The sequence below is a fragment of the Pteropus medius genome, unplaced genomic scaffold (assembly GCF_902729225.1).
Source record: "Pteropus medius unplaced genomic scaffold, Ma_sr-lr_union100, whole genome shotgun sequence".
In the NCBI taxonomy this organism is placed as follows: domain Eukaryota; kingdom Metazoa; phylum Chordata; class Mammalia; order Chiroptera; family Pteropodidae; genus Pteropus; species Pteropus medius.
Window position 1 is genome coordinate 16,082,919 of NW_024340849.1, and position 20,877 is coordinate 16,103,795.

The following is a 20,877-nucleotide window of genomic DNA, read 5'->3' on the forward strand; positions in this document are numbered from 1 at the left end:
AATAAACTCCTAAAAGTTCTAAACCTGGATCACACATTTATTCTTCATAAATTTACACACACATATACGTCTGTATATGATATATCTGTACATTACTTCCAGAAAGATCCTAGAAATTTTCTGTCCCACACGGTATGTGAAAGTTCTGATTTCTCTAATATGCTTTTCAGAACAGGGTATCATCATTAGTTTCTATAATTATTACTTTAATGAAAGAAAAATGCTAACTTATTTTTGTTTTAATTTGTATTTCTTAACTAATAGAATTGAATATTTTATTATGCTTATTGGCCATTTACAGTTCTGTAAATTGAATATCTCATCCTCAGTCTTTCTATTGAAATGCTCGTCCTTTAATTAGTTATTTTATAAAAAGTTTATTTTGTATTTTTAATCTTTTTCATTTGAGAAAGAAAAGCAATGATTAAAAAAAGGTTTCAGGGCTTCAACTGCCCATATCTATTAACATACAAGGCTTGGATTAAATTATCTTTAGGGTCTTCTCTTCTTATCTAACGTAAATCTTAGGAATTATACTGAAAATTTTTCAGCAAGATTTTTCATTTTGGTGGTTTTTTTTAAAGTAAACTACATGTTGTATTAAATATCCAAATGAATACATATACCTCACTTTAACTTCAATTATTTCTACCTTCTTTCTTTCCATTATTTCATTAGAGAAAAAGGCATAGAATCTTGGCCTTTCTTAAGCTTTTTAAATGGCATGATAGAGTGCCATGACTTCCACACAGATTTCACAATACCTGCCTAGGAGACTTTGTCCCTATTTAAAACAAGTAACGTGTTTTTTGGCAATTTACCTTGGAAATACTCTCACCATTATGCTAAAATTTTATAGGCATAAAAGGCAAACAACCTGAGTGGGTCAGAAAGAAAAGGTTCCTATCAAGTCTCAGATTGTCAGCTGAACAACCAGCTTAAAATTTGTGTGTGTGTGTGGCAGGGAGTGCATGAGTCACAGTGATTTTAAATGGAAATTTACTGAGAACTTAGTATAGAGAAAGAAATAAATAAGGGGTTACTTTCTTTTCTTCTTATTTGTAATAATACTTTATTTATCTACTAGCTATAACTTATGAATTTTCATGTATATATTGTCCTAGATCCAGTTTATGTGCCATTCCAGATTTGCTCAACTTTACCCACCAATCCTCGCCATGAGCCATTGCTACAAGCTTTGCTTCCCAAGCCCCTGGCGATAGTTCATGCTCTGCTTAGAGCTCTCAAGTCCTAAGTACTGCTGCTGCTACCCTAGATCAAACCATCATCACATATGTGCTGATGACAAGGACAGAATTCCATCTGCATACACTCTAGAAGCTCTGGCTTCTGAGGGAGCTGTCTGGAGGTACAGGATGCAACTTGTCAGTGGATTTTGGCTAATGATAGACGAGAAAGAAATTGCTCCCACTTTCTCTCCGGCTATTGACTGTGAGACATAGTAGTTCACACAGCCTCTCAGGAGACACCATATGAGACCAAGCAAGCTCTGTGTTTGTACCAAACTCATGGCCAGCTTGATGATATGCCACTAATATTTGATTTCTCTTCTATCCTAGCTCATTTCCCTCATTCCTTCACTCTTGTTTTCCTGGGCATGTGCTCCCAAAGGCTTGACTTTGAAAGTCTTCCTCAGTCTCTGTTTTCTAGGCAACTAAACTGGCATGTATTGAGTTCCAAAAGTTAAAAGGAAATACACAATTATTAATTTTATAAAATAAAAAAAATTACCTATTGCATAGAAACTGGGCCTGATTTTCATAGAGAAGTCCGAACTATTACGAGTTCCACCAGTATTGCAAGAAAAGTGAATTTATTTACATACTTATGAAAAGTACAATAATCTGTCTGTTTATTTCCCAAGCTACCCATTTCCCAACTCTATCATCATTCCTGGAGATTGGAGAAGGCGAGATCAAAGTGATTAAATGACCTTTAAAAGTTAAAAAGTTGAAAGTTATTTGACAACAGGAGTTATTGTTGAATTGGCAATGCTGAGAAACTCATATGGATAAAAAAAAAACTATGATGCATTTATTAAAAGGATGTTCCAGAAACAAAATAGATAAAGAATTGTAGAGAATATCAAGTTAAAAATATAAAGGTTGTTCTTGTTCAGACCAATAAATATCACCTTCCAGGAAAAAAAAAAATGTCCCTTTGAAGTGAGAGTATATTTTATTCCTAAAGCATTTAATTCATCAAAACCTTACAAGACTACACCATGTGAACACTGACCTGTGAACAGGTACCAGAGGTTGTTCGGTTCCAGTGTTTCTATCTCACCCCTGCGGGTTGTCTTTCTGTGTCGAATTTTATAGCCGGTAATAAATCCATTTTGTGTTCCTGATGGAGGAGGCAGCCAGCTCACTTTGATACTCTGTAAAATAATCAATATAAATTAAAACATTGGAGAAAGGATGGACAAAAAAGATAGGGTCTAAGAAATGACACAAACCTGAGTATGAATAAAACAAAGAGGCAAGAAGGGTTAGCAATTGTCCCTTAGAACCAAATTAAATCCATTCTTACAATTTGGCAGTATTCTTATATGTCTAATTTTGACAAAAATACACAATTCATTTGATTGGCTAAGATCTTTGGGAGATAAACTAATGAATAAAATAATAATAGATTATCCCTGGCTCCCAAAGAACTCATAGCCTTGAATACACACAGACTCACTCGCCGCCCCCTACTCCCTCCAAACATATACATACATGCATATATGTGGACATGTCCTTTGCTCGCAAGTGTTTTAGAAGAGAAAACTAGATTTGATGAATAGTCATATCTTATATTTATATTCCGCAATATCCACTATATTCATCTTATTTTTATTTTTCAATGCTTCGAAGTAGTCATAGCAGATATTATCACCATTTTACAATTTTACAAGGAAGGAATTGAGGCAGAGAGTAAAATGAACAGCCAGAAGTCACACTGTACCATCGCTGGTCGCTGGAAGATTATTCAACTGTTGACTCTAACATTCTTTTTATCATTTCCTACTAAATAAGTTATCATACAGTGTCTACTTGGCAATTCTACTCACCTAATTTCTCCTACAAAATATTCTAGAAAGGAACAAAACTGAATTTAGATACCTTTTAATATATGCAATAGGCCCTTGGCAAAGCTGTCATTTTCTAAGGACTACAAGCTTGTTTTTAAAAGTCAAAATTAATTTCAAATAGAAAATGAAAATCCAAATGAAGATATAAAACTTTAGACCAAGAGATAAAATCTTATGATTTCCAGTTAATGCTTTGCTATGGCCTTGCTGAGGGACCTCTCATAAATCTTACAAATGACCTAAATTTCAATGTGCATATTGAAAAAGAGAATAATTGTGCTTAGTATGTCTACCAAATGATTGTAAATCACTTGATAAGCTTGAAGAACTTAATTATACTAATGATTACATGAGAAATACTTAGTTTTGACAGATAATTTTTCTTTATCATATTTGGGGATTTCCAGTGACTGCAAAAATTATTCCCACATAGCCAATACTTAATATCAATGCCTACCAGCAATTAATTAATAGAGTCAGCTATACACTCTACATGTCAGGAGGTGAACCGCCTCAATGGTTATTACTCATCTTTGAAAGTAATTCTATCATTTTACTCATCCCTCATATGTGGGTAGCAGCTAAGTTTATTAGCACCTCATTGATTTCAAGCAAGCACCAGCAGATTGCACTCTCGTGCTCAAATTTTCTAAATTTTTCTGCAGATGACATGGCTGGATGTCCCAAATCACACTGTTTTGGGAAGTTAAATGAAAGTGTTCAGCTACTTTTTCTTATTAAGGGTACAATGTATTTCTGTTCTATAGGAGATCTGTTCTGCCAGTGCTCGGACTTCATTGCCCATTCCCTCACCAAGCCACCTAAAGCTGTCACTGTTATGGGGACATTATTGTAACATGACCTAGTCTTCTTGGGCAAGCCTGGTAGTGATTTTTATTAAAAGTACTTAACACATGGCCTTTGACTTTTGAAAAATCAATTCTAATAGCTGCGACTTGACTTTTGGTCCTTTCATTACTTGAGAGAGAGAAATGAATCCTTTTACTGTTGCAGTGAATCAGGTATTAATTTTGCAATTTTTTTTTCAGATTTGAAAAAAAAAAAGAACTATAAAATGCAGCTTCTCCAAATCCCTCCATCCCGCATCTCTAATTGTTTGCTACAGCCCTAATTTGGTGACAGAGTATTATCCTTTTCACAAGCCCCATGAAGTCATTCCTTTATCTTCACTCTAGATACATATGCGTAGTAAGAAAACAGAAAAACATAAGCCCCCACCTCAAATTTTTCTCAGAAGCCACATTTCATAAGCTTCTATTTTTAACTCTACGTATTCCATTGCACACTGACATTTTCCCTTAGTCTCTCTAGAGTGATCTGCAAGGAAAAACAAGTCCCTCTCCAAACACTTTCAGTTACTTTAGTAAAGAGCCTTTTTAAAATTTTAAGTGGTTTCACCTGGATGGCAGTCTCACTGAAGGGAATTGGAAGGCAGCATCTGAAAGACGGTCCTTGCAGCAAACAATAATGCCTTGGCTAAAACACAGCAGGAATCTAAGGATCCTGAAACTTAATTGAGAATCAGTTATCAACTCTGCCCTTTCTTTCTGTTCTGTATTTCTGATGATTTGCTGAATCCCATGTAAAGTTGCTTGAAGAATGAAATATACTTTCAGTACTCATGAGGCCCTATGGATTTTTGTTAAAAAGTGCCCATCAGCACTTCTACAGAACCTCTTTTTATTGTGTACCCCGTCTTTCCCTAATTTACATTTCCTCTGCCACCTTCCTAATTCATACCTTAATTTATCATTGCTCAAAATATTGCCATGCCTAACTAATTGATCCCCATGCCTCCAGTGTCACACTGTTCACACCCATATCAGTTGTCTTCCTTATCAGTGAATGAGCCGCTTAAGCTCTTGGAGCCCAAATTTTCTCATTGTAATGTGAGCTAATAACAGTACCTACCTCAGAGGACTGTGATGTGGATTAAAGGCGACAAAGGGAACATCTTTGGAGCTTCCATCAGAGTGCCAGTGCATGATAATTATGCTATCAGTTGTAAATACTTCCAAAGAGGAAAGGAGGAAAGAGAAAGAGGGTGAAAGTGAGGGATCAAGAGATTAAGAGATGGGGAGGGAGAGAGTAAAGAAAGGGCAGGAAAGAAGGAAGGAAGGAAGGCCATGTACAGTAACAATGCTCAGAATACGGAACTGCTTATTTGTGTATTGACTCAACAGTTTTTCTTCTGTACATCAAAAAGAGCGGTGAGAGAGATAAGTTACCTAGAAACACATTTAAAACTTTTCATCCATAAATGTTTATTGACCAAATTACTCTGTAGTGTGCTATTCACATTTTTTTGTTGTAGCCAATAGAAACTTCGGGCGTGGGTAATAAAGTCATCGAGAGAGAGTGAAGACTAGGGTAATACAGAAAAGTGAAGAGATGTAATATATGTTTTTGGAGGTAGACTTGACAGGACTCTATGATTTATTGAATGCCAAGTGTAAAAAAGGAAAAGTTATCAAGAATGACTCTCAGGTTTCTGGCATAAGCACCTCGGTAGAAAATCATGTATTTACTGATATAAGATTGTCTGAAAAATAACCCACTTTTAGAAAAAAGTTCATCAGACCTACCGGTAACATCAATACATGACAATTCGCAGAGGATATAGAAACAAAGGCTACTCATATTGACAATATTCTAGTTATTGTGGGAAAGAGCATTTTTAATTTTATCACTTAGGATAAATGATATTTTAATAATATCAAAATTATACAATAACAACACTTAATATTTAACCTTTGATATTTAAATATTTGGTAAATATTTCTATTGATCATCTGAAATCTAACTGAATTTCAAAATGAAATATATATTAATTTACTAATATAACAGTATTTTAAACTCTATTATTTGTATAATTATGTGAAGGATTTCCAAACACTGTTTTGCCTTTTTATAAACCTATATACTCTATGGTACTAACCAGGTATGGATTTGATAAAATTTCAATAAGATATTATAAAGGTCTATATATTTTTCCCTGCAGTTAAAAACTATTCTTGTAGACTTGAAATGTTTTGCTTTACTGTCATAACTATGTAATCTCTTGTAATAAGTGACGTTAGAAATTTAGGTAGCATACTAAAATTGACATTCTTGAATACACGTGGGTAACTGTTGTTCAAAACGACCTAAAGCCGTGTTAGCAAATACTTTGTGTGACACATTTCCAGAGTGAAGTCTGCTGGTAATACATAAATTTTGAGTTAATTAACTATTTGTTCAATAATAAAAGTATGATTATATATTAATTAACACTTGATTTTAAATAAAATTTTATGAACCTGTCTTAAATTCATGCAAGAAACACTGCTTTGTTTTATTTAAAAAAATGCTAACCTGTTGTGGTCTTATTTAATGACTCTGAAATAATACAAACATTTCTTCATCAATCATCTTCTGTTTGTCTCTGCCCTGGTGGTCTCCTGTTCCTCATAGCTTGTGCCAGTAGGACTCCTACCTAGAAACTGAGCCCTACTTGACTTACTCTAGAAAAATCCTGTCCCGGGTTGTGCAATATGTTAGGTCATACTGGGACGATTTCACAGGTTACTCAACTTCAAATACTGAAAATATGCTTTAATTTGGGTTCTAGCTTTAGCAACTGGGTTTCTCTGCTAGAGATGCTGCCATGCTTCTTTGTGAATATTCTTTTGCCTTGTTAATCTGCTTGGTTTGTCAAAGACATCCACGACTGAGTCCTCCAGCAGCTAGAGTCTCCTTTGTGAATCTATCAGAGGCTGGCTGACTTACTTGACAATATTTACTTGCCTCTCTGAACCTAGGCAAGTTGTCAGTTTTCATACTCTGAACTGCCTAAACATGCTGGCCTTCTGAATCACCACCTGAAGCTCTTTACGACGTCACCCATCAGACACAACTGCTATATACCATTCTGTTTCTCTAGATACTGTGACTAGTCTTCCTGAAATAACATCCCTAATCACCTTCCTTACTCCTTCTGGTTCAGGGGGACAATCCTGACACTGCCTCTGAATTCCATACTCATTCATCCCAGAGATCTGCCCTTTTCAGGTATATACAATGGGCACATAATGGATTTTTATAAAAAAAATCACAAACAGTGAGAAATGTCACCTGGAATATGCTCCATTTCTTATATGTTCCATTTTTATATTTCTTAGCTAACTTAAACTGGGCTAAATTTAAATTGATGTTAGGAACTTGACATGCCACCACTTTTCTCTGCCCTTTTAATCAAATTCTAAGAGCTCGACCTTCACAATTCCAGAGAAATAAGGGGAAGCTAATAACTTACCTAACCCACTTCATTTCAGCAACACAGGGCCTTGGACCAGTAAATTAAAGTCAATTATGTTTCCAAACCTTTGCTGTGAGGTCCCTGAACCTTCACTGTCCTTGGAGACAAAGGGCAGCCGGGGTGTACTGACAATTTGGCACTTGGGTAGACCAATATTTTGCATTCTTTCGAAGTAACATGTTAGAAATATTTCTTGAGTTACTTTAAAGATGAGGCTCAGAGTTCTCTTAGGAGAATAGTGGACAATAGCTGGATGTGGCTCATAGTCTTCTCTAGTAGTGTGGCTAATCTAACTCTGGTCCCAAATTGCATGACCATTCTATACAATTAACACCAGTCATCCATTTCAGCATTAACTCCAAATATTAAATAAAGCTCAAATCCTAGGCACAGCTACATGAAGATATACTGGGATCTCCTTAATTCTTATACGTAGTGCTTCAAAAATCTTATATTCTGTCTAGCATTCACTTCTGAATATTCTGGGGAAAGGGAGAATAGTATTCTGCGAATAGAAGATATTCAGTAAGTGTAATAAGATGGATTACAGGAAGCAGATCCTTCCACTCTCAGTTTTTCATTAATTTGCTAAGTGACATTAGAAATCGTTTACCTAATTGCATCAATTGTACATCACATGGTCATCCCTATCTCCCAACTAGTTGTATGATGATCAATGAAAAAAGGGCTTAGAAAATTTAAAACACTGAAAAATATAAAGTTTACTCTTATTTATTTTATTTTATATTTGTTATTAGTATTATCAGTAGTATGTACATCTGTTTCAAACTACACAAAAGGGCATTGAAAATCGAAGCAATTTTTCAAAGAATTGAGTCATCAGGTTATTTTGGCCTCACAGGATTGGGGCATTGAAGACATAAAAATAAATAAATTAATAATTCCCATTGAGGCTGAATTATCTTTACAAATACTTCATCTCATTGCAACAACTAGATTACACTTTCCTGGAAAACATCTTTCTTTGCCATTAAAAAATCATTTAGTGCAATGTGTGAAGAGGTGGTTTCTTTAATGGCAGATTTCACTATAGAAACAGTGCTTCTTCCACTGATGACCAAGACTCTGTTGGAATTGATTCGCAGATATGTAGCTATGTGTGGTCTCCATTACTTCAAGAAAAATCAAGTAATCTTTCCTGCCAGCCAGGCTTTTTTGGTCAACCAAATAAAGTGAACCAAATACTCCTAAACCAACCAAGAAAATCACCCTTAAGTAGAGTATAGTCCAGCCTAAAAAAAAAAAAAAAAAAAAAAAAGTAAAGAAAGAGGTAGAATTGATGATGTGTACCTAGCATCTTTTTGTCAAGTCCTGGATTTAAAATAGTATTTTTTTATTTTTTTATTTGATGATTTGCTACGCATAGCCTAGTAGTCAGGCCTGTTTTCTTCTAGATTCTAGAAACTGGGAATCCAATTTCAAGAAAGTATTCACATTTTGACAAAATTCCATTACAATAAAGCAATTTGGCTGTTCCCTAGGGTTCATGATAAAGCGATCTTACGAGTAATACATTTCAGAATTTGTCAGTATCAATAGACTTTATTCTCTAGTGCCTAAGTCATTCCCTGAGAGTAAACTAGATGTTTCGGGAGGGTCATTAACTCTTTCACATCACTAGGTCCTTTCTCAGACTATTCATTTCTACTAAATAAAATTGCTAAAAGCAATATAATAGCATTGATGTAGGAACTAGAGTTAAGAAAGCCAGAACACAAATACATCAGGGAGTTATATATAAAATTATACCCTTAAAAGGCACAAGAAAATAGACCAATATATAATGAAAGGCAGAAAATAGTGTCCACTTATTTCCCATTTCTTTTTTATTTTAGAACACAGAAACCAAGATACTATTTAAGCAGTGAGGTGAATGGCATAACGTCAGAATAATTGATTTCATCAGATATATAAGCATCCTGAGGCAAAGAGATAAGAGTTTCAATTCTGATGTGTGCCATATGAAAATTCTTTCAAGTATGGCCTAAAATGCATTTATCAAGAATAACCAGTAATAACTCAGGGTACTGCAATAATGCTCTCACGCTAAAATGTTCATGATATACCAACTTTGTCTCTAAAAAATGAAACATTAGTTTAAAGGTTGCACAATGCTCAACAAGAGAAAACTATAATTTTTACAACAATTTACACTCATAAAGTAATAGAACTGGGATCTTTAAAATTATTGTCACAAAACCAACTTCTATCCAACATGTGATAGAAGCAACATGATTGTAAATCAGTCTCATCCCATATAGAAAAATGCGTTTTGTTTTGTTTTTTTTTGCTTTTACTGTTATTAAAATTTAAACATATCCAATACTCAGAAATAAACACAGTTGTTATAGACTATATTAAATATGGGAATCTTACTATGAAACTTTCTTTTAAAGCAGAAGCAACTATTTAACAGATGTATGTCTTCAAGCAAACTGTCAGATTAGGCCCTAAATAATTAATCTCTGAAACCAGCAGGCTTTCAATCTCAGAGCAGCCATCTCAAAGACAAGATTTACCATGTAATTATATGGGACATTACAATGTATTTATGAGGTCATTTGTTACAATGTACAGTAATTACAGACTACTTACATAGCTATTTATGTCCCATAAAATGAAGTGAGACTAAATATTTTAATTGTGTTGGAGAAATAAGGGAAAATATTTGAGTTTCAAGTGTCAGATGAGATTATAGGTCAGATTCACATAACTCATATTAACAGCTGGCTGCTTCAAGAATCAGAAGGGTTTTGCGATGCTCTCTTGCTGTAAATGAAGATTTGAGAAATATTCTTTTTAAGAATGAAGTGACTAGAATTGTTCTTAATTTCAATCTTTAGGTAATGCCAGAAGATAGATCAATAACATAACTTACTAATTACACTTTGTATCCAAAACAGAAATGGCCAGATGTTAGTGGAGTTGCTGGATTAAAAATAATGTCATAGACAAGGTTTTTATAAATGACATTCCATACAACTAGACAGAATAATAAAATAGCAATCTTTATGTTTTTCACTTCTATTAATTTGGATAAAAATGGTATTTGCTCAAATTTTGAGAGCCCTTCTTCTTGAATACATAGCCTAAATTCATTGTTACTACCGAAAAAGGAGGACTCTGGGTAAAGTTTTCACAGTTGTGTTCTTTTTCCAAGTTTCTTCCTCCTATCTCAGTCTATACATGAGAATTCTTACTTAGTCTAACAGGTAAATTATGGCAGCTGACAGAAGAGGTGTTTTTGCTTGTTGAATCTGAAACATCACTGACATTTGAATAATCAAGACAGCTCAGTGATCTTATAATTACCTTACTAATTTTAAAAATTAAAATTTAAAAAACTTTTTGGATTACGATTTGTTCTCTTTGAATTAATGTCCAAAGCAAATCTTGCTATTATTTACATGCAATGCTTTATTAATTCATTCATTAAACTTCCTAAATGCCTGCATCTCTGTTTCAGGCATATTTACCTAAAATACTTTCATTACCTCAAATACTATAATAGGCATATTTACCTAAAATACTTTCATTGAAGAGCTTGCTCCTTTCTAGTGATAGATTTTTGATGTTGTTGTCAGACTGGCTTTACTAAATCTATTAAGCTAAGTAGACAGCCCATACTATGGTATCCTTTTGGGAGAATAAATTCTGGCTTTATATTCAGAGTTTATGCCTTTCAATTGGGATGGTCAACATTTGATGTATCATGAAATGCAAATAATATTACCTAGTCTTTGCTTATTCTTGCCAAGGTGCCTCCCATTCATATGATTCAATGATTAGAAAGTACAGAATAATTTTTAATTATGATGGTATAGGCAAAATATTCCTTTCTAAGCTTTAGCCTGTCTTGTGAATTTCAACAATCATTTTTCAAAAGGAATAAATGTCAAGTCTTTTTTTTTTTTTTTTTTTTGGTCATGAAGGTATTCTAACCGTCAAATTGCTGTAAATATGTGAACCAATTAATTCCTGTGAAGGCTGATCAGCAGGTTGGCAGTGATACAGACTGAAGCCTCCTAGCAAAACAGGGATTCTCTCAGAGTTAACGATGTTACATTTCTATATAACGCGCCCCGAATTTGCCAAATCCAGATACTCAGGGCCCACAGAACCATCTGCAGAATGTTGCCTGTTAATATGCAAATAAGCCAATTAAAATTCACAGACTCATTCAACTGTCTGTCAGGTCAATTCTGATCAACTGTACCAATGTTATCTACACATGCAGAAAGAGAAGGTCCACTTCCCACTAACGTTCAGCCACACTACTCAGATAGTACTTAGGAACATATTCTTAATAACTCATTCCAGTTTAAGAATAGTAAGAGGTGGTTTACTTCCAAAAAAAAATTATAGATAACTATCAATACTTCAATCAGTATTTCAATTAGATATGCAATCATTATGTATCTAATTGATTAACAATTAGCAACACCTGAAGTTGGCTAGAATTTTAATTACTGATTACATTATGACTGATGACTTAAAACGATACCTGAATGAACACTATTAGATTGTAAAGAAAAAAAAAATCCAGAATAATTATTCTATTAAAATTGAGATTAAAATTAAATCAATAAAATATTTTAAAGGTTTTTATTTTAAGCAATGTTAATGGATTTTCTTTAAATTATACAAGAAGTTGACCAATGATTGCTTTAGTGTAAATAATCTGCCATTTTTCTGGAAGATGTGGAATTAGTTCAGAATAAGCCATTGTCCATCAGAACAATCAGCATGAGAAGGTCCTAAGTAACAATAGATAACAATAGAGTCTCATTTCTAATCCGTTTTATTAAGTATTCTTGTTTCATACATGAAACATTTTGTTGATCTTTTGTCAAAAATATGACAGACCAATCAATAGTCATCCTCAAAAGAGATCTTAGATTATTTTTTTTTTAGGCACGACAAGAACCTAAATGTTTCAACATAGTTTTTTAAAGAAAGGAATCAATCCTTAACTGAATTTCCTTAAAACTAGGCCACAGTAGCAAAACCTCCTGGTGTGCAAACTACTATGTGTTTTCATTTTGGTATTCTGAGAGAGAGTTTGTAGTAAATTAAGTATTAGTATTAGAATAATAACTCTTCCATACTTGAAAATATTCTACAAATTTTCATACTATTATAATGTAAGTTTTGAAGATTTAAGACCTCAAAAGTTGATTGAGTCATGAACTACAGTAATTTTTTAATTTTTTTGGTATAAATGAAATATATGTACAAATGACTCTTAAACATACTCAGAGCATTTGCAATTTATTTCTTTTTGGAAACTTTTCATTATAAAAATTTCAAACAAATACAAAATTAGAACAGTATGAGATACCATTTCACAATCACCAGGATGGCTATGATCAAAAAGACAATAACGATACTGGTGAGGATGTGGATAAATTAGAATCTTCATACACTGCTGGTGGGAGTGTAAACTGGTGCTTTGAAAAAGACTCTGGCAGTTCCTCAAAAGGCTAAAGAGAATTAAATACGACCCAGTAATTTCTTCCTAGGTATTTTCCAAGAGAATTGAAAACATATATCCACACAAAATCTTATATACAAATGTTCACAGAAGCATTATTCATAAGAATGAAAAATAAATTGAAATGACCCAAATGCTCACCATCTGATGAATGGATAAATAAAATGTGGCCTATCCATACAATGGAATATTATTTGACAGTAAAAAGGAATGAAATATTAATACATGCTACAACGCGAAAGAACTTTGAAAACATTATGCTAACTGAAAGAAGCCACTCACAAAAGATGACATGTTGTATAATTGCATTTATGTGAAATGTGCAGAATAGGCGAATTCTAGAGATAGAAAGCAGAGCAGAGACTGCCTATGGCTGATGCAGGACAGGGGCAGTAGAGAAATAGAGGGTGACTGCTAAAGGCATTTCTTTTAGGGGTGATAAGATGTTATAAAATTAATTGTGGTGATGGCTGTATAACTTCAAATGGGCGAATTGTATGGTATATGGATTCTATTTCAATAAAGATGCTACAAAAAATAACTGCACCACCAAAAAATTACAATACTATAAATAAACTGCAATGTGCCCATCACTTGACTTCAAATTCTCATTTCACTTTCGCTTCATTTCCTTTATCTACTAAACTCTCTCAACTGAGATTTTATTTAAAGAAATCTTCAAAATAATATGGATCAATTCAGTAAATACTTCCTTCCCGTATATGTTTGTAAAGTGGAGAAACACACAACATGTGTGACTCCTGTGTAAGTGAGGGACCTGAATTCAACCTTTTTTATGCCCCATCATTGGTATTCACAAATGTTTGCAGATGGCATGGTGACAGACTGGGCTAAACACAGTTCCAGGAGGAGGCAGTGTACATAGCAGCTGAGTCCTGTTGCACTGCCTCAGGTGGTTCCTTTGAGGACATTCAGAAAGTAAGGTACAGGTAAGGGCTAAAGCATCTGCAAAAAGCTCAGTTGTTTAAGGGCTCTGATAAAGTTCGTGGAAAAGTTGTGGAGGCACCATTCCAACTTCTTTTTAAAATGATTCTTATATAACAGAACTAGATAGCAAGACATGGTTCCAGGTGTTTTTTGGGGGTTGGGGGTGAGGGCAGGGGGATATAGAGTGGAAGCTGGTGAACTACTACATACAAATGAACAGTTAAACTAGGTATAAAATTTATAAAAGGTCTCAGAAAAATATTTTATATATTTAAGACTAAGAAAACGAAATAGAAATATATGCAATGTTTTCATGGGCTATGTGCTGTTTCTGATAGTGATTTTCACAGTTCTAAATTCCCATTTATTTGCTTGATTATTTGATTAATGTCTGTTTAGCCCCTAGAACTAGCTCTTAAACTTTCCTGCTGTTTCTTACCACAGAACCTCTAGTGTCAACAATGCCTAAAATTTAGAATACACTCAGCAAATAGTTGTTGAATGAATTAATGAATAAGTATTTTAATCAGAACGGTTCTTGAGTTAACCAAATTTCACTTTAAATCATAGTGCTTTCCTCTTGTTACTGACATATCAGTAACATTATCATAACACTTTGAAGACATTACTTAGGTGGGCCTGATTTGGTTCACTCATGCAATGAGAAAACAAATAAAGAAATGAAAGACAGAATGTAGGATAGTTCTTGAGGAGTATAACAGGTTTGAAGAAAAGAAAAGCAGCATGCTAAAAAGTGAGCATGTACTTGTGAGAATGAGAACCATTTCCTACACTGAAATGAAAAATAAAACTGTGGTGGAAAAAACCCTACTATTTGAATCGTGGCTCTCCATAACTTCCACCAGGTGATGTCCTCAGCTCCCTGGAGTAAGAATAAAGATGTACTGGGGAAGGAGAGTATGGAAAGTAGTGGGCAGGTCACTGTGGCTCTAATGTTATCAAGCTGGATGTTTATAAAGCAAAATGGGCCTATAATTAAGTTTGTCAAACTTATACCAAAGGTAATGAAACATTAATTTAAATAAGCATCAAGCAGGTAACAATCATGGCACAATTTTATTTTGGGGGGTGGTGGCAAAATCACAGATTAGAAATAAATATATTTCTTACAGACGGTGATTATATACAATTGTAATACTGGTCCATGGCTTAATTTTTCTCCTCAGTTTCTTGTAGGGTGAATGTGAAATAAGTAGTCTAGCAGAACAATGGAAGAAGCATAACCAAAAGGCTACCTTGATGTTCTGCATTTAATTATTTTATCTGCACTTATTATCTATTGTCTTTGTTTTCAAAATTAGATTGAAATATTATGAAAGCATCTTTAAAATAATGTGGATCTAATCAGTAAACACTTCCTTCCTAAATCGCTGTCTTAAGTGAACACTAAGTCTGAAGTTTGTAAAAAAGAAAGAAACTTAGTTCTTCCCTGGAAAAAATCAGAATATACTTGTTGGGAGCCGAGCAGATGGCAACCATTGTCTTATCTACCCCGATTTATCACATTTTAGACAATCTACTGATCAACACTGCTATTCTTTAAACTCAAGGTTTATCTTACTCATGAATTCTGGCTGAACTGTACACTTTTTTTTTTTGCTCTAAGCTTTATGATTCATAGGAAATACTGAAATGCTTTAACAAAAATATTTCCCCACTCCGTAGCTGCCTGTAAGTTAGTTGTAAAAACATTCACTTTGCAATAATTAGGTTAATGCTGACTTACTATTTCCTTCCTTATGTCTCTTTTGATTCTTTTGTTTATTAGAGAGTTACTTAACGATCATGTGATACAGCCATTGAATATTACTGGAAAAGGCACATGAACAACATTCTAAGCACATTGATTTTCTTTTTTTAAGATTAATGACTGGGGTCATTCAGTGCAGGCCTTTACATTTTGTACCTAGTGGCATTTGTATAATTATAAGCCTGCCCATATTCAATAGAGGACGCTAAATACTGTTGTCTGTGTATCTGATATCTTAACTCAGAGATTAAAAAATAGAGTCCTTATTTTACCTCGTTGTTTCTCACTTCAAAGAACATAAATGTTTTAAAAATTGGTTTGAAAGTGGGGGATAGCAGGAAGGGTGTGGGAGATGTTAACATACAGAAATGATTAAATTCTAATATTACTCATTTATATGACACTTTAATAAACTCCAAAGATATTAAATAATTTTTTCTATTCAATTTCCTTTACTGTAGGTATTTTTCAAATGAGGACACAGAGGCAAAGTTACTCTTGGTTCTTTGGGTATGGCTCACATGAGTTCTTAATTTTCTAAAGCTCTACTTCAGAAACTTTCTATAAGAACTATTCTTGCCTCTTCAATGTGTGTTAGCTTATCTGGGAGAAGATGTGTTAAGGGATATGCGAGGAGGAGACTCTCAGGTTTTAAGTCCTATGCATCAGGTACTCTTGTCCAGGAGAAAGGGAGGTTGAGAGAGGACAGCTGAAGTCGGTGAGGCCTGGGTTGAAATCCCATTTACTGACACCTACTAGCCATGTGACATGCCCGTGCTTTTAACTGTGTTTTATAAGTGGGAATAAAAAAAAAAATCAAGATAATAACCTCACAGGATCCTTGAGAGAATTAACATATGATACTGTTAGTCAAAGTGAGGCATGCGGTAGGTTGTGAATAAAGTCATTTCTTCCCCCTTCCAAGTTATCAGCATTCCTGAAAAGGCTGGCAAGGAGAAACTCTCTAAACTGAGTGCGTTTATTTTCATTTTGAAAGTCTTTTATCCAAGTTGTAGTTCTCTAAATGGGAGAATGTACGGGGCACTACATTAAGTTGATTTCATAATCCTTGGGGACAAGGTCTTTGTTTGATTTAAAGTTTTTATCCCCTGGACTACTTAGCAAGCAAGAAATATTTATAGTTGAAAAGAAACTCATATGGTCACATGATATTTTTTGTTTATTCTATATTTCATACCAGAGGATACCTGTCAAAGAGGAATGCACCTGTGATAGAAGCTTGGCGATCAACAAGACGGGAGGGTCACAGGAAAGAGCAGAATTCCCCATGAGAACATGCTCCTTCATCTTACCCCAAATCTTCACAAAGGAATGTCAATCATATGGACATTCAAAGGTTTGAGACTAGAAATACGATTTGGTATTACAATGTAGAATGACCTTCTTCAGCAACTTCAAAATCATTTTGTTTTCTCAAGATACTGGTCCAAAAACAACAACACTCATAAAAAAAAAAAAAATCTCTGAAATGTAAACAGTAATGAGATTCTATGCTATTAAATAAACCCAATATTGAGAAAGAAGAGAAATAGTACATCTAAATTTCTGTAGAAAATAAAAATAGCGGTTTGCATCTGATAAGATTGTATCTCCCATGATGGAGCTTCAGTGCTTCATATTCATTCATTCGACAAGCAAGAGGCAGTGTCATAAGATTAATTGACGGGCTTCTAAAATAGGCTAGATCTGAATCTCAGTTTTAACACTTAAATACTGTGAGTTCTTGGGTGCTAGTCACTTCCCCTCTCTGCCCCTCATTCTTCCCATTCACGCAATGGGAATAACAACAGCAACTTCGTTGTGTTGTCGTGAGGATGATGAGTGCACTATTCCAAGTGCTGTACAAGGCTAAATGCTGAGCCAAAAAGTGAGTTCCCAATAGAACAAGACTGAAATTAATTATGTTAAGGAGACATGATAAAGTCACATCAGTGGGGATATTTTTTTTCTTTTAATCTAGAAGGATTTTTGGAAACAAACAAGAAGAGAGAGAACAGAAGGAGACAAGAACATACAAGAAAGAAATCTTGTGTTAGCTCTGCCACATTAATGCAAAAACAGTAAATATATCCCTGTGTCAACTAAAGGAGTTAGCATAGCCCTTTATCATAAAGCCTGTTATTGCACAGAATAGATATAGACGGTATGGTGCATTTAATTCAGATTTAACCCATCTAAGAATCATGCAAAGCACCTTGCTATGGCAGTGTTACTCCACAAAGCAAATATGAATTCCAGTCTGAAAGAAATTTTTTTCTCTCCATGTAAAAAAATTCTAGTCTTTTCTTGAAAATAAGATCAGTATGAGCTCCCACATTCTAGGCCCATAAAAGTCCCAAGTATGTGAATGAAAGAGCCATAAGGTTAATTATTCAGATGTTTTATTATGCATGATGTCACATATCGGCATGTTTGCATTTTTAATTTAGGTGTTCAGTGTCATGTATATGCTACTTATCCAGTCACATACCTGTGATGATTTTTAGACTTTTGTTATTTATTAAAATCAACTCACTTAAGAGAAAAGCATACTATTTTCTGTTCTTTTAAGGAAAAATAAAAATAAAATACCTGTTGTAGTCCCAATTATTTATGTAAATACAGAATAGCTAACAATGAAATAAAACTTATAGTCACTGTTATTTCTCAAAGAAGCAAAAATATTACAGTCAATCTCCTGGAATAAGCCATTCGCTTTCTCTCTTGATACTTGCGTGGGAACTTAGCAGAAAATTGCTGTCACAAGGACTATTATCATAGCTGGTGTCTTTACAAATGTATGGAGCAACCTGGAGTCCCACTGGCCATAAATATGCCAGACTGGCTGCTGATTTGCTTTGCTCTGAGAGGCCCTGTGGAGCTGAGGTTTTCTGTAGAGTGAGGGCTTTATTTCTCCAGATGATCGAAGGATCACTTGGGCATGGTCTGTTGAAAGAGGGGAGATTTCACTGGGAGACTAGCTTACTGATTTTTGCTGCTCCACTGCATCATCAAGATTGCAAAGGGAAGAGAGTTGGGGCAGACAAATAATTCTATAACATCTCTGTCCGAAATTGAATGAGACAAACCCATTCCACATGATTTTCTAATTCTGTCAAAATTATATCTGCTGTCAAGTCAACTATTAGAATGTCGAAGCAGTAGTACAATTGACAGTGCTGGATGAATACTTGGGGTCATGTTCTCATCTGAAAAGCAAATGTGGTGATGAATGAATAACGAGCAACACAGTATCACCCTCATTCAACCCAAAGACAAAGTGAATGGAACACTGTGAGACTGCAAAGTGAGGTGACTGGCTGGGAGTCTCACTCTGCAGAAGATGCAGGCCAATGTGCATACAGTAGCCCAATGACAGAACTGACTTACAATTCTATTTCTGGTTATGTCAAACTTTTCAGTGGCTCAGGCTGATGTCTGTAATAATCTGTATCTGGTAAAACAATGATCCATCCAGAGTTTCCAGGGTCTCCAACAGTCAGTTTAAATGGAATACATACATAGCTTAACCCAATCCACTCTGAGGGCATTAAATAAAGAGGCAGCCAAAATCTCAAAAGACTGACTGATGGTTGAATCAATCGGCACCTGGGTCCCTCGAATTTCATTTTTTCCTTTGTTTCCTAAATCTTTGAGATAGGTAAGTCTTGATGGACTCTTGTTTTAAAGGAAAAGTGTAGATCTCCCAACTCCATTTCCACTCTAACAATCTCACAGACCTACCAAAGATGATAAAATACCTAAAACAAATACTGTTTCTGGCAATTTAGAAAGGAGCATGAACTATTAATATTTAGGAAATTAAAATTAATCTTTATTTCTGTGTTGAAAGTACTGTATATCTTTGTTTGTACTTTCTAAGCAGTTTGCATGCATTTGGAGTGTCCCATTCTAATGCTCTTACTGTCTGACTGCCCAGTCTTCATTGCCTCTTCTTTTTCTAGTACCTAGCACTGATTAACTAGAGCTTGGTCTTAGGTCTTTTGTTCCTAACACTCTACATACCTAGGTGACCATTTTTAAATCAGTTTCCATGGCTTCAACTACCACGCTCAATGGTACCTAGGAAAGCTATAATCCTGGTTCCAATACTGACTCAAGTCTAAGAATTAAATTTCTAACTACCTCATCAACATCTTAGCCTCAATATCTCATTAGTACCTGAAACTAAAAATGTCAAAGATTATATTTACTTCTAGTGTAATCTCACCATCAATTTTGGCTCTTTCCTCTCTCAGACTCCTCTGTATTCAAGCAAGCATGAGGTCCTATTGATTTATTTTCCAGGTGTATCTCAAAACTCAGCCCTTCCTTTCCATCTGCAAAATCATCACCCCGCTTCAGCTCCAACCATCTCTCCCTTGAGTCACATCAATAAACGCCAGCTGTTCCATAATTTTATGGGGTCTCATGGCTTTAGGTAGGTTCCAACATGGAAAGATCACTGGGGAAAAAAAGGACATTTAGAGTAATTCGGTATTGCTCTTATTTCCTAAGGAATTCAGAAGAATTAAATTGTTTATTAATTCCAATCAAAATAAAGCAAGGGCAATGGAGGGTGAACTAGAATTCATGTGTGATCTGTCTAAATACAAATAATGATATTCAAAATTACTTAAAACTTGGAAATAAGAAACAAAGGTAGATGTCATTTTTTTCATGGGGTTTAACATACCTATACAAGGATCATTTAATTATCTAGAAGAATATACTTTATTAAATTAACCGTCTACTAGTGATTAAGGGACTCTAGCTCAGTGATGTTATAGATTAACTTGTACATTTTCTGTCCAGTGGAAATTCAAACAATTTCTGTCCAGTAGAGAAGAATATGTCAGTTTATAGTTTATTACCCCAACGGATATTAACCAATTTTATAAGTCCCCTAACAATTTTATCCTAACATTCCTTTATTAAAGTGCCCATAAATACCAGCTTTGCCATCTTCCTAGTTCAGTCATTAATTAACAAGATGAATAAAGCATTTGATACATTCATTTTACATTTATATGGTAGTAATATTTTTAAAATTTTGAACATTATGCTTTACCAGTGTCTTAAAAATAACTGATTCTTAAGGAAACTTGCTTTAACTCACAAACACTATCTTCATTTGCATTGCTGATATAATATAAAGGGAGAAAAACTATTGGAGCTTGATTTTTAAAAAAAACAGTATTCAACTCAATAAAATTTGTTCATACACA

At 34.4% G+C, this 20,877-nt stretch overlaps 1 protein-coding gene across 1 annotated transcript in view; it reads right to left on the reverse strand.

Moving 5' to 3' along the window:
• The window catches only part of DCC (DCC netrin 1 receptor), a 983,855-nt gene that overhangs the window by 180,932 nt on the left and 782,046 nt on the right, over window positions 1-20,877 (reverse strand). Inside the window, exon 13 of the mRNA XM_039841340.1 lies at window positions 2,260-2,401. Within this exon, the coding sequence (XP_039697274.1) occupies window positions 2,260-2,401 (142 nt within the window). The remainder of the gene's footprint in view (window positions 1-2,259; window positions 2,402-20,877) is intronic.